We start from the raw sequence: 13,809 nt of genomic DNA, 5'->3' as shown, positions 1-13,809 counted from the left end.
AACCCTCACCACTGTCATTCAAAAATATTTTCATCATCCCAAAAAGAAATGCCGTATCCATTAGCAGTCCCCCACCCCCACCCTTTCTCCCTTCCACTCAGCCCCTGGCAACCATTAATCTGCTTTCTCTCTCTACAGATTTAACCTATTCCGGACACTTCATATAAATGGAATCACACAATATGTGACCTTTCGTGTCTGGCTGCTTTTTGCTTAGCATCATGTTTTCAGGGTTCATCTGACATTGAATCATGTATCAGTATTTCATTCCATTCTATGGCCGAATATTACCCCACTGCATGGCTACACCATGTTCAGTTTATCCATTCATCACCTGCAGAGAAAGACTGTCATTTGGGGGGGGGGGGGGTGCGGTCCATCAAGGGAGATGTAAATCCTGGTGGGAGAATGAGGCCACCCAGAGTTCACTGAAAGGTCAGGCTGATGACATGATGAGTTGCCACCATCTGAGTTTTTATTAGAAAAACTAGAGGCGGGCGCCTGGGTGGCTCAGTTGGTTAAGTGACTGCCTTCGGCTCAGGTCATGATCCCAGGGTCCTGGGATCGAGTCCCACATTGGGCTCCCGGCTCAGCAGGAAGCCTGCTTCTCCCTCTCCCACTCCCCCTGCTTGTGTTCCTGCTCTCGCTGTCTCTGTCTCTGTCAAATAAATAAATAAAAAAAAATCTTTAAAAAAAAAAAAAAAAAGAAAAACTAGAGGCAAATATGCTTACTTAATTTTGATTGGCTGAACTTACCAGTAGCTCAGATATTTTATTTTGGGAAGGCTCTGTAGCTTCAAATGTGTTTAGTCTTAAGGGAGCCCTGTTACTTGGAGAACTTACTTGTTTATCACATTCTTAGTTGTACCTATATTTCCAAAGAGAATTGAGGGGGAAGTCAAGCTGGCACAGAGCCCACCAATGGTAAGAAATAAGCACATTCCCTTCTTTTGACTGAATTCAGTTTTCTAAATCATTGGAGGTACCAGTCAGGACACTGAAAAAAAGTAATTTTCTAATGAGGCAGAAGTGTAGGGTAATAATTTACAGAATGGGCTCCCAAACTATACTGCCTAGGTTCTGGTTCTTGCTTTGTCAGTAACGAATGGTGTGGTTTTGGGGAAGCTACTCTCTCTAGGTCCCTGTTTATATGTAAAATGGGAATAATAATAGTACATACCTCATGGTGTTTGTTGGATGAGTTGCTTAGAATAGTTTTGGCATATAGTAGTTGTTCAATAAATGAAGGTACAGCTTTAACTATAAGCATTTTTATGGCCTCAAAAAATATCCTGGAAATTAACAAAAAAGTTCAGTCTCAGGGATGGTAAAATTTGCCAAATGCTCACTATTGAGAAGATGTACACATACACGTGCATTTAACTTGATCATGTAGTGAAGATGGCAAATTATTATAGCTTCTGAAAAGAAAGGATCCTTACCCCTTGTTTTTAGGGGTTCCCTAAAGATTATATAGGCAACAAAAGCAAAAGTGAACCAAAACCATTTAGAAGATTTTTGTCCATTGAACAGCAACAACAACAAAAAACAACAATGAGAAAGATTTGTTAAGGAAATGATACAGACAGCTTTTCTCTGTGACCTGCATGATTTAATTTAAAAAAATTCTAAGAAGTCACCTAGTGATCGGTGAAGGGTAAGGGGCTTGGGGGCCAGAATGAGAGTTGTGGTCTCAAGAGCCACTGTAGGAAGTTTGTAAGGACTGAATTAAAGATAAGTAATGTAATTTCCAGGTGGTGACAAGGGCCATACTTGGGTTGGATATCAAATGTGTGGTGAGGGAGGTCTCGGGTTCTATTCTTCCTTCCCTAATAGTGCTTTGTGACTGGCCAAACAAGATGGGCACCAAGTTCACCACCTCCACCAAGAAGGAATAGAAATGGAGGCTGTGGGACTTAAGAAGGATGACGAAAAGTACCCAGGAGGTCGTTCCAGTGGATGATGAAAATGGGAAGCAAGAAATGAGATGAGCTAAGGAAGTGAGCAAAGATCTAATTGGGGAAGTGAAAGGCAGTGATGATTTAAAAGAGTGATTTATAAATGAATGGGGTAGACATCAGGAAGAGATATGGTGGCCCTCTGAGCTAAAAGAGGCCTCAGGGAATATGGTAAAGGACAACACATCCATTGATCTGAGAGAAATAGGAGAAGATAAGAGCCTCATAGGAAAAGGTGGAAGGAGATTCATGTGTTCAATCCACAGGTTGCTAGGAAGGAGATTCATGTGTTCAATCCACAGGTTGCTATTGTGTGCCTGCATTATGTAAGGCACTATGCCAAGGGATACTGTGTGTGTCTTGGTGAGCCTGCTAGCCATTGAGGGTAGGTCTATAGGGGGGTTTTGTGTTTGTTTAGAACAAAGCAGTCCTTTAAGTTGTCCTGAGTAGCTCACCTGGGGGCCACATTGAGGATTAGATGGAACCCACTTGATCATGAAGGTGTTGCTTCTCTTGACTTGTCTTCTCTGTCTTCACTGTTAAAGAACTTTGATTTGTCCCTTTGACATCCCAGTTCCCAGCCAGGCAAATACCAGGTTGGTGCCAAAACCCCACTCCCCAGATGGTTTACCCAGAGCAGGACACATAGGAAGGCTCAGCAAACACCAGTTGAGTTGGCTCATCTGTCTACTCTTTGCAAGGTTCCTCTGGACTTTCTACTCTCTCCTCAGACTCTCAGATTTTTCAGATATAATTAGTTTTACTCTCCTTGAAAAAAAAAAAAAAGGATATATGCCCTTTGAACTTATCCTACAGAATTCATTTTTTAAGTGTCTTCTTGGCCCAGGATGTTTCTCCTTCTCTTTTTGGCAGATTTAGAGACCTCAGGTTTGTTCGAACAGCAGAATTACTGGCAGGAAAATTGCCTCTGCAGCCTCACGAATATTGGGATGTGATCCAGAAACACTGCATGGAAGCACGCCAAATTCTTCTCAACAAGTCAGTATCTGGCCTCAGAATGGGACTACATCACAGTGTTATAAACTCTCTGAGTCTCCCAGCCTGGAGGTTGGACAGTTTGCTGACTTCCCACTGACCTCTTCCTCTTTCCCCTTCCGTCCACGTTCCATCCGCCGACAGTCTTTGTGTCTCCCCATGTCCACTCTTCTTCAGCCCTCACTCCTGGTCTCCCTCTGCCTTTTTGAAATTCTCATTATGATTCCTTGTTGGGGGTACCACTTCCCTTCCCTTCCTCTGAAGTCGGTTAGGCTTTGCTAGGTTACACGACAGTGCATTTGAATGACTTGTGTTCAGGTGGCCCAGATAAACACTGCAAGGTTCCAGGGTTAGGGAGGTTTCAGTCACTTAGATGATTCCTTTTTCTTTTGCAAATGCATGCAGGACTGTGTCCAGAGCCAGAGAAATCCCCTTATGTAAAATGATGGTGATAATACCTACCAATGGGTTTTTATTATCTGAGACAATGTATACACAACCACTGGCACATAGTAGCTGCTCAATAAATATCCTAGTTATTGTCTTTAGAACTATGGCTGTTCCTAGTACTTTTCTGGTTGTTAGAGGAATACTTTTCTAGAAATCAGAAAAGTGATAGGATGAAAAGGCCAGTGGTTCCCAATGGGAATTAGAAATTGGGGGAAGTAGGAAGAAAGAACAAGGAGGCCTCCATTTCTTGTTTTGCTTTTCTTATTTCTAGTCCCAACTTCTGAGCAGCTACTGTCATACTGGAGTTTCTCTTCTTACGTTTTCTTCTTTTTCTCCTCTTTCTCTCTTTCCCCCTATAACGTCTGAACAGAGGCCAGGCATTTGCCAGGGAGAGAGGTTGGACAGAACATTCCAGTTCCTTATTGCCCCTTCACCACAATCTCTGATTATAGTGAAGAAAGTAGAGACTCTTGGAGCAGGACACGCCACCAGCATCCCTTGTGTAATTGGGTATTGCTAATGGAAGAGTAGTCTATCAATTCAAATCTTACTACTTTCTTCCCAGGAAAGGGATGTTGGCAGGTGACGTAGCCAGGGATATGAAAATACCAATTTGGAAAGCTGCTTAGATCTGCCTGGTCACAGGGAGTGGGGAATGTCTGATTGGACTTCTCCGAGCTCAGAAGAGCTTCTTACTTGGGTGCCTTCCTGTCTTTACAGGTGGATACCCACCTGTGCCCAGCTTTTCATTTCACAGAAGGAGCGGTGGGTCCATTTTGCTCCCAAGAGTGACTATGACTCCTCTCGTAACATTGAGGAATATTTTGCTTCTGTTGCTTCCTTCATGTCACTCCAGCTGAGGGACTTGGTCATTAAGTCTCTCGAGGACCTCGTCTCCTTTTTCATGATACACAAGGTATGTAGGGGACCATCAGTAGGCCCATTTGAGGGGAAACAACTGGGACAATCAGAATTTCATCACGCAGGTTCTCAGCTGTGAGCCAAGGATAAAAAATAAAAAAATTCTTGATTGCCACACACATCGGGTCATTATTAGCTCATGAAAATGATTTCTGTGAATCACAGCATGCTTTCCTGAGATAATTACTGCTAAACTGACCAAGTTCTCCATAAGTGGGGAAATTGTTAAAAATATTTAAAGAAAGATGGAGTAAAATGGAATTCATGCCCCTTATAGGAGAGAAACAGGTCACTTTTTGATCCTCTCTGTTAAAGGAAGGAGTTGAAAAAGTTTTATTATAAATCTTTGGCTTAATATTTAGGGAGTATTGTGTGTATCGTTGCAGATGTTGACTTTTTTCTTTGGTCTTTGAAAGGGGCATTCCTAAAAACAAAAGGCTTTGTTGACCTAATTAATAACTTTCTGCATGAAACTACTTCAGTGAAGTCAAAATAAAAGCTAAAAGCACAGAATCCTGGTTTTCAAAACCTCATAGTATCCCCTAAACTCAGATAGCCTGAGGATTAAGGAAGATTCATTTGGATTTTATACCACATGCACATTTTACCTTAAAAAAGAAAGAGTAATAAAAATATAAAATTGCCTGATTATAAAAGGTTAAATTCTAAGTGTTTTTCCAAATGAAGTAAAGATGAACAATTGACCTTTTGCTCAAAAAAATGTAGAAGCCAATGTTGCTGAATTTAGGCTGTGATGTTAGCTTTCTAGCAAGAACCAATCTATAGATGTCACTATAATCATCTACTTTGCTAAGCAGAAAAGACTCAGATGTGGGAACAAATCCCACTCTAAAATTCCACACAAAGGGAAAAGTAAAATATTTATATGTCTGAAAGAAGGGGAAATTTATGGGTATTTGATGCATGATAACTGTTCAACCAATGTTTATCAGTCATCCTCAAACAGATCTGGAAATGTCTAACATCATTGACTTAGACAAGTACTGTAACAGCTACACTATGACAGTTTCATTAGGTGTTGTAGTTTATGAGAGGTAACTTATATTACTAGCCTGATAGGGAATTGTAGCTATCCCCATGCCAATATTTCCGTTAGAGGAAGATTGCCATTTTGAATGTTTAAAATAGACTTTTCACTCAACTGCAAGCTCCATTTGAGGCATACAGATAACTGTTTCTACTTTTGGATTCTGTCAACAAATTTTTGTTGAGCACCGACTATGTGCTACATGTTGTCTTGGATGGTTTGGAGGAAGTACAGGGTTCAGCCACAGATCCTGCCCTCAAGATTAGAGTAGAGAAGATAAGATGTACATATACATCTCTGCAAGAGAGAAAGATAAAATACCATGAAGGAAGTGGAAGTTTAGAAGTTCAGAAGTGGAAGAGATTATATCTTGCTGGAGAACAGGGAGGCTTCCCAGAGGAGGTGATTTTGAACTGAATTTTGAAGGATAGGAAGGATTTGGAAATACTAATGCAGGAATTTCTAAGCTAAGTAAGCATACTGAATAAAAGCTTTGGGGAAGGGAGAGTGGATGAGCTCAGGGTGGGCTAAGCCATACCTAGCCCTTATTTGAACATGAACAGTGTGTGAGACTCTGCATTTCCTTTTCTGGTGTTTGTGTCATACTGTGAATGGGTAAAATTCACTCCTTTGATTCTGGAAGGCCCCACCTTGTGACAGCCACCATATCTTAATGTCTCCTAAAGGATGGGAATGATTTTGAGGAGCCCTACCAAGAGGTGGAGTTCTTCATGCCTCAGCTAATCATGATCAAACTTGAAGTCAGTGAACCCATTATTGTCTTTAATCCATCTTTTGATGACTGCTGGGAGTTAATACACAACTCTTTCTTGGAAATTATTAAGAGCTCTAGGGAGATCCCCAAGGTATAGTATCAACTTAATCATTTGTTTATACTTTTATTTACTTATTGACTAAAATAAATTTAAAATGGCTGTTTGTACAAGGATTCAGGTAGGGGAGTTTTACTTTGGGAGATAAATACCAAAGTAAAGGGGAGTATGCCTCCCTTAACCCCCGAAAGATTTGGGCCATAAAGAAATGCCCATGTATTTGAGAATCATGCTTTTATTTTTTTTAAAGATTTTATTTATTTGAGAGAGAGCTAGTGAGTGCATGAGGGGGAAAAGTGCAGAGGGAGAAGCAGACTCTCTGCTGAGCAGGGAGCCCAACGTGGGGCTCAATCCCAGGACCCTGAGATCATGACCTGAGCTGAAGGCAGATGCTTAACCAACTGAGCCACCCAGGCGCCCCTACTTTTATTTATTTTTTTTTTTAAGATTTATTTATTTATTTGAGAGAGAGAGAGAGCATGCAAGCCAGGGAGGGGCAGAGGGAGAGGGAGAAAATCTCAAATAGTTTCACCCCTGAGCATGGAGCCTGACGTGGGGCTTGATCCCAGAATCCTGAGATCATGACCTGAGCCAAAATCAAGAGTCAGACACTTAACCAACTGAGCCACCCAAGTGTCCCAAGAATTGTGCTTTTAATAAGAGCATTAAGAGTTACTTTGTGGGGCACCTGGGTGGCTTAGTCGTTAAGCGCCTGCCTTCAGCTCAGGTCATGATCCCAGGGTTTTGGAATCGAGCCCCGCATCGGGCTTCCTGCTCAGTGGGAAGCCTGCCTCTCCTTTTCCTACTCCCCCTGCTTGTGTTCCCTCTCTCACTATGTCTCTATCAAATAAATAAATAAAATCTTTAAAAAAAAAAATTACTTTGTGAGCAAGTAGAGTCCCCCCTCCCCCCAGCCCGCCATGATCCAACTTCAAAGGGGTAGATGTTTCCCAAGCCATATCCAACTTGGGTTGATTCACAATGGAACAATGCCATGAACTCACCAAGAATCTTCATAAAATGATATCTAATTTAGTTCTTGAAGTTCCATATGTTTGTTTGTTTGTTTAACCACTGAAGGCATCAAAGGGAAAGATGGAAGCTTTCCTTCCTGGTCCAAGCCCCTTCCAGTTTCCTTTCCAGGGTGGCATTGCTAATCATATTCCAGACACTTAGCAGACTTTTAGTGCTGGGCAGGATCACCCACATGAGTGTGATTCTTTTGTGATCTATCTTCTATTTCCCTCTGGGTGGTTGATGTTGCAAGACCAGTGTCCAGCCCCACATAGGGAAGGGAACTGTGGGATGTTTTTCTCTCTCTCTCTTCTTCTTCCCCACCCCGTCCCTCCCCAGGCATTATGTGTGATGTAGTCTTGTACTTAGAGGATTCTAAGAGCTCAAGATGAGAGTTGGGGCATGTAGAGCAGCACATGAGGCCAAATGCTCTAGTCAGTTTCACCAGATAACTCTAAATTTGGGGTTTCGAACCCAACCAAGCCTGGTTAACAAGAAAACTGGGTGTGTGGAGGGGGACGAAAGAGTGGGCAACTCTCCTACCATCCATATCCCTAGGAAGGAAATGAAACAGAAGACCCTGTAATTTGGAAGGATAAGTGTGGGGCTTGGGGACAGATAAAGTACATACCACTCGAGTTCTCTCTCACTGCTGTTGATTAGCAATGTTTGCAAGCAGCTGGGCTAGGAGAGCCCAGGGCTCATGTGGTTGCTCCAGCAAACACTGAGCAGGGCTGGTAGTAGATTTAGTGGATTGTCATGGCAAGAAGATAGAGTCACAGGTCACAGTGTGTCCTTGGGTTGAAAGCTAGGCCCGGGTGAATGCCAATGGGACTTTATCAAGCTGTGTGGAAAAGCAGCCCAGGCTCAGCATTCTCCATCGAGAAATGCCCACAGCGCTGGCTCCTACCTCAAACTCCTCAGACTATTTTATCTCTGAACTGGGTATTAAAACGTTGAAAGAATAGCCCCTCAGGTTGAATATCTAATAAGAATATCTAAGAACAGGGGTGCTTGGGTGGCTTAGTCTTCAAGTGTCTGCCTTTGGCTCAGGTCGTGATCCCAGGGTGCTGGGATCGAGCCCCCACATCGGGCTCCCTGCTCGGCGGGAAGCCTGCTTCTCCCTCTCCCACTCCCCCTGCTTGTGTTCCCTCTCTCACTGTGTCTCTCTCTGTCAAAGAAATAAATAAAATCTTTAAAAAAAAAAAAAAAAAAGAATATCTAAGAACAGCAACAGGTAGACAGTATCCCCAACCCCTACCAGACCTGCCTTTTTTATGGTTAAATATACATTTTATTTTATTTATTTAAGATTTTATTTATTTGAGAGCAAGTGAGGGAGGGAGCACGAGTGGGGGGAGGGGCAGAGGGAGAGGGAGAAGCAGACTTAAACGACTGAGCCACCCAGGCACCCCTTTATTTATTTGTTTTTAAGGTTTTATTTTTAAGTAATCTCTACACCCAGCGTGGGGCTTGAACTCACAATCTTGGCTCTTGATCAAGAGTCCCATGCTCCACCGACTGAGCCAGCCAGGCACCCCCCTAAACATAAACTTTAAAAGTTGGACAAAATGTCAGCATGAGGTTTTGAAAATAACAGTTTCAAGGTGCAGAAGGGAAGCCTATTTATGAGACGGTTACTAAAGGAAACCAAAGTAAATATTAGAAAATACTTGTCTTAGCAAAAAAATTGAAACATGGATGTTGTAATACTGATTGAAATGAAAAGCGGGGGGGGGGCGCCTGGGTGGCTCAGTCGTTAAGCGCCTGCCTTCGGCTCAGGTCATGATCCCAGCGTTCTGGGATCCAGCCCCGCATCGGGCTCCCCGCTCGGCGGGAAGCCTGCTTCTCCCTCTCCCACTCCCCCTGCTTGTGTTCCCTCTCTCACTGTGTCTCTCTCTGTCAAATAAAAAAATAAAATCTTTAAAAAAAAAAAAAAAAGAAAAAAGAAAAGAGGGGAATGAGAGGCATAAATAAAATGAGGTGGGGTGAAATAAGGAAGGGTTTTCTAAAGCTAAAAATGCAATAAGGAAAATTTAAATCGGAGTGCCTGGGTGGCTCAGTAGGTTAAGTGTCTCTGTCTTCAGCTCAGGTCATGATCCCAGGGTCCTGGGATCAAGCCCCGCCTTGGGCGCCCTACTCACCAGGGAACCTGCTTCTCCCTCTCCATCTGCTGCTCCCCCTGCTTGTTCTCTCTCATGCTCTCTTTGTCAAATAAATAAATAAAATCTTTAAAAAAAATTTAAATTAGCATTAGCAGCCATGTCAATGCATTACTTTCATAATCAGAAATACGTACTCACACACACACACACACACACACACGCACACACACATTTCTGTGGAAAGGGGCTACTTGGGCCAGTCTCTCTACTGATGGGAGAACTTTCTCACTCAAAGTGCCAGGGAAATCCCAAACTTGGAGAAGTGTGCAGGCGTAAGCACTAAGGGTGATGACAAGACCAGGAAGTCGGGGGCCGGAGAGCCAGGGAGATCAGCAGATGGTAACCGTGATTATCTGGAAAAGACACCATTGATCTCATCTTAGTTTTACAGACTGCTCTACCAGCCACATTTAAAGGGCAATAAAAGGTGTTACTTCCTCTTTCAACTGAAGACTTCTTCCCAAGAAACAGTCCCTTATGCTCCCCACATGTAATCTCTTGCATGGCCTAGATGTACCAGTTGTGTGTCCCTAAACCATTTCATCTGTACGCTTGACCAATGCCAGTTCCTCCATATCTTTGCTTTCAACCACTGTCTTCAGTATGGCCACAGCTAAGAAGTTGTCCCTCCACTGGCTTAAAAACCTTCGGATTGTCCAAAGAGGGAGGACACAGACTATTCGCACTAGCTTTTCCCCCTTTCTAAATCAGTGCATTCTCATCCATGGTATATAACTGTTGTCACCAAGTAGAGCCCTCTGACAGTCTTTTCTGAGACCAATCACTATCAGCTTTCTTAACAGGGAGGGCAGTGGGTCCCCAGCAGGGACTTGGACGTCTTCATGAGTCATGCAAGTGAGAACATTTCTCAGGGACACACACATGCCATTAAGAAGTTAGAGAACTTGAATTATCAGAAAAGAAACTGTTCTAGCTTCATGACTGTAAAGCCATAGATTTTTTTTCCCGCTGAGGTGAGAGAAGCATCTAGTATCTCTCCTTTTCTTCAGATGAGAAAATGGAAGTTCAGAGAGGAGAAGTAGCTAAGGTCGCATGGTTAGTTAGTGGCAGAATCAGAATTAGAACTCATGTCTCTAGTAGTTTTTCATTAGTAAAATCTGATGGGGGTGGGGGACAGGGAGCATTGCTGTAATATTCATTCAGTCACACAGTATTTATTGAGCACTTACTATGTGCCAAGCTCTTGTTGGACCCTTCACAATACTGAAGAAGTCAGATTCGATCCACGCCCTCATGGTATTTAATCCCATGACAAACCCAGATAAGCTCATTACACATTATTTAATTATGATTATGCTGTGTGGGAAAAGTTCAGAATGTGAACTTTAAGCAAGGAAACCTAACATCCTAATTGGAGGCCCAAGGGGATTCTCCATGGACCAGAGACTTGAAAGGATGAGGGAAAGATGAGTAACCCAAAACCAGGGAGAGGAGAGAGGATAGAGGTAAAGAGAACAGGAGGGTGATTCTGGCACTATCCAAGAGGAAAAAGAGTGAAAAGGTAGCTGGTATCCCTGGAAATGTGTTTGTTGAAAAGATTTTACATTTTGGTGCCATTTCCCTTCTTGTGTCTGAAGTCTTGTGACATCAAAAGTGGTTTCTGTTCTTTAGGTGGAATCTGTCCTGTTCCCAGAGTTGAAAGGCTATAATCTGATTCTTGGAACCATTAACACTGAAGAAAAACTAGTTTCTGATTTTGTGGATCAAACCTTTGAGGTGTATCAGAAAAATCAAGTTGGGCCCCACAAGTAAGTTGGTTTAGTTGTAATTTGACCATTTAGGTATTGGTTTGTTTGTCATCAAATACACGATCACTGTTCCCACACATCAGAAACACATACATAGTAAGAATAGCCAATACTTACACAGGTATTACTATTTATCCCCATTTTACAGATGAGGAAGCTTTCCCAATATTACACAGCAAATAAATAAATGAGCCAGAATTCAGATTCAATTACAGGTGCACCTCCATTATCTGAAAGATGTTAGGCCAGACAGGTTTTGGCATTTAGAAATTTCTGGATTTTAGAAAAGTCACATAATGCATATATCATACCTGATGATGCAGCTTCAGCAAGATCTCAGGAAGCTCCTCTTAATTAAATGTGTTGATATTTCTATAGTGAACAATATGAATATTCACCCAAGTAGCCTCACATTGGTTTAGGCCAGCTTTTGCCATCAAATGAATTTTGAAGCAGCTTTCTGTTTTCAGAGCTTTTTGGATTTAGGAATTAAAGGGGATTGAGGACAAGTTATCTGAATGCTCCTTAATCATCATACTGTAGAATATCTCACAGTTGCTCATGTGAGCAGTCCCTAGTTTAGGGGTATCATATAATACAGCTTCCAAACTGAGACACTTTGAGAGCAAAGAGGGCTTTATTAACAACTACCGTGGGACAACAAGTGTAAATCTGGGCTGTCCCAGGCAAACCAGGATACATGGGTTTCTTGACCGTGGCTCTGTTAACATTTTAGACCAGAAAACTCTGTATCGTGAGGAGCTACTGTGTATGGTAGGATGTTTAGCAGCATCCCTGACCTATACCCATTAGATCTGGGAGGATCCTCCTGCAGTCATTATACCCCAAAACATCCCCAGATGTGGCCAAATGTCCCCTGATCACCACTGGGCCCCCACAAAACTAATTCTGCTTACTCCATTATCATCTTTATTTCATTTTATTATTATTTTATTTATTATTTTTATTTTTTTCAAGTAGGCTCCACGCCCAGCGTGGGGCTTGAGCTCATGACCCCAAGATCAAGAGTCGCATGCTCTACTGACTGAGCCATCGAGGTGCCCCCATATCATCTTTATTTTAATTCAAACTTTTTAAAAAGACTTCATTTTTAAGTAATCTCTACACCCAACGTGGGTCTGAAACTCATAATCCTGAGATGCAGAGTTACATGCTCCACGAACTAAGCCAGCTAGGCGCCCCTAATTCAAACTTATTTTAAGTCACAGCTTCCCAAATACATCCTCCAATTTGGGAAAAATCTGTCCAGCCATTTTTGCATGATCTGATAAGAAGGGAAAACTTAATTTTATCCAATAAATTTTTAGGTTCACTAGTTCCAAATTTTCATCTTAAAATTTAGACAGAATTTTAGAGCTGGAAGAAGGGATAGGAACTAATGTTTATTGCATATTCACTGTATATCAGGCATTGTATTAGATGCTTTATATGTACATTATTATAGGTAAGCCTTACAACAGTCCTATGAGGTATTACTATTTCCACTTAAAACTAAACAGACTGATCTTTGGAAAAGAGAAATATCTTGCCTAAGTTCATGCAGCTAGGAGGTGGCAAAATTGGAATTTGAAGCCAAAGTTCTGAATTCCCAGTTTACTATACTTGTTGCCACATTCTATTTCCCTTTGCTGGCTTGGGCTAATTTTTATGATCTTATGTCTTCATTTGCCACTCTTCCTAATCTGATTTGGTGACCTGTATTTGCATGTCTGATTTTATGCTCTTCGATTATGGAAGATACTTAAATGTATACAAAAAGTATGATGACTTATTGGATAACATGGCAGAACAAAACATCACCGCGTTCCTGAAAGAAAACCATGAAATTGAGGATTTTGTGACGGTAGGAAATATCACTTGATATTTCATATCTTGGTGACACGTACTGCAGACAATCCACTACGTAGTCCGTGTATTTTGTTAGTGTGTATGTTGTGCTCAGCATTGGACTAGGTTGGCTGGGGGTGAGGCTGGGGGCAAGTGCATGTTGGCTAAAGGCAAATCAAGCTACCGACTGTGTTCCTTTCTACAGAGGATCAGTAGCATCAAAAAGCGGAGAAATGAAATTGCATCCATGCACATTACCGTGCCTTTGGCCATGTTCTGCCTTGACACCATGACCCTAAATTATGACCTCTGTGAACGAGCCCAAAATCTTAAAGACCGTCTGATTCAATTCCAAGTGGACGTAAACCGGGACACCAATACCAGGTACTGTTATTGTGGACAGAGAGATAGCAACAGTGTTTGGCGTGAACGGGAGAATGAAAACGTGGCCAGAACTTGCACCTTCCAGCAATGACCAGACAGAACTTCTAGCTCAAGTTGTTTCTGCCCTAGAGTGAGGTTGGCGGGGAATTCAGGTTCAGGCCAGAAGGTGAACCGTGGGGCTTGGAGCAGGAGGGTGGAAAGCATCCTGCAGCTGTCCATCTCTTATCCCTCAGCCTTTGCTTTCTTGGAGGCATCTTTAGGGAGATGCCACCTGGTGGGCTTGGCTGTCTAAGGTCACAGGCCCTCTCCCCAGCCATCTAGCACATATTCAGAGACACAGGGTGCTTACTGCACACTACCTCCCCACCCCCCTCCCCGAATCACTCCTGTGCAGGCTTCTGCTGTCTGAGGATTCTGTCATTC

At 42.4% G+C, this 13,809-nt stretch overlaps 1 protein-coding gene across 1 annotated transcript in view; it reads left to right on the top strand.

Moving 5' to 3' along the window:
* The window catches only part of DNAH3 (dynein axonemal heavy chain 3), a 168,408-nt gene that overhangs the window by 13,145 nt on the left and 141,454 nt on the right, over positions 1 to 13,809 (top strand). Inside the window, exons 8-13 of the mRNA XM_021692238.1 lie at positions 2,832 to 2,957; positions 4,125 to 4,320; positions 6,060 to 6,239; positions 11,018 to 11,154; positions 12,913 to 13,018; positions 13,208 to 13,386. Of these exons, the coding sequence (XP_021547913.1) occupies positions 2,832 to 2,957; positions 4,125 to 4,320; positions 6,060 to 6,239; positions 11,018 to 11,154; positions 12,913 to 13,018; positions 13,208 to 13,386 (924 nt within the window). The remainder of the gene's footprint in view (positions 1 to 2,831; positions 2,958 to 4,124; positions 4,321 to 6,059; positions 6,240 to 11,017; positions 11,155 to 12,912; positions 13,019 to 13,207; positions 13,387 to 13,809) is intronic.

This window comes from Neomonachus schauinslandi, chromosome 5, assembly GCF_002201575.2.
Source record: "Neomonachus schauinslandi chromosome 5, ASM220157v2, whole genome shotgun sequence".
Classification (NCBI taxonomy): Eukaryota; Metazoa; Chordata; class Mammalia; order Carnivora; family Phocidae; genus Neomonachus; species Neomonachus schauinslandi.
This window is presented reverse-complemented; position numbering and strand designations above follow the sequence as displayed.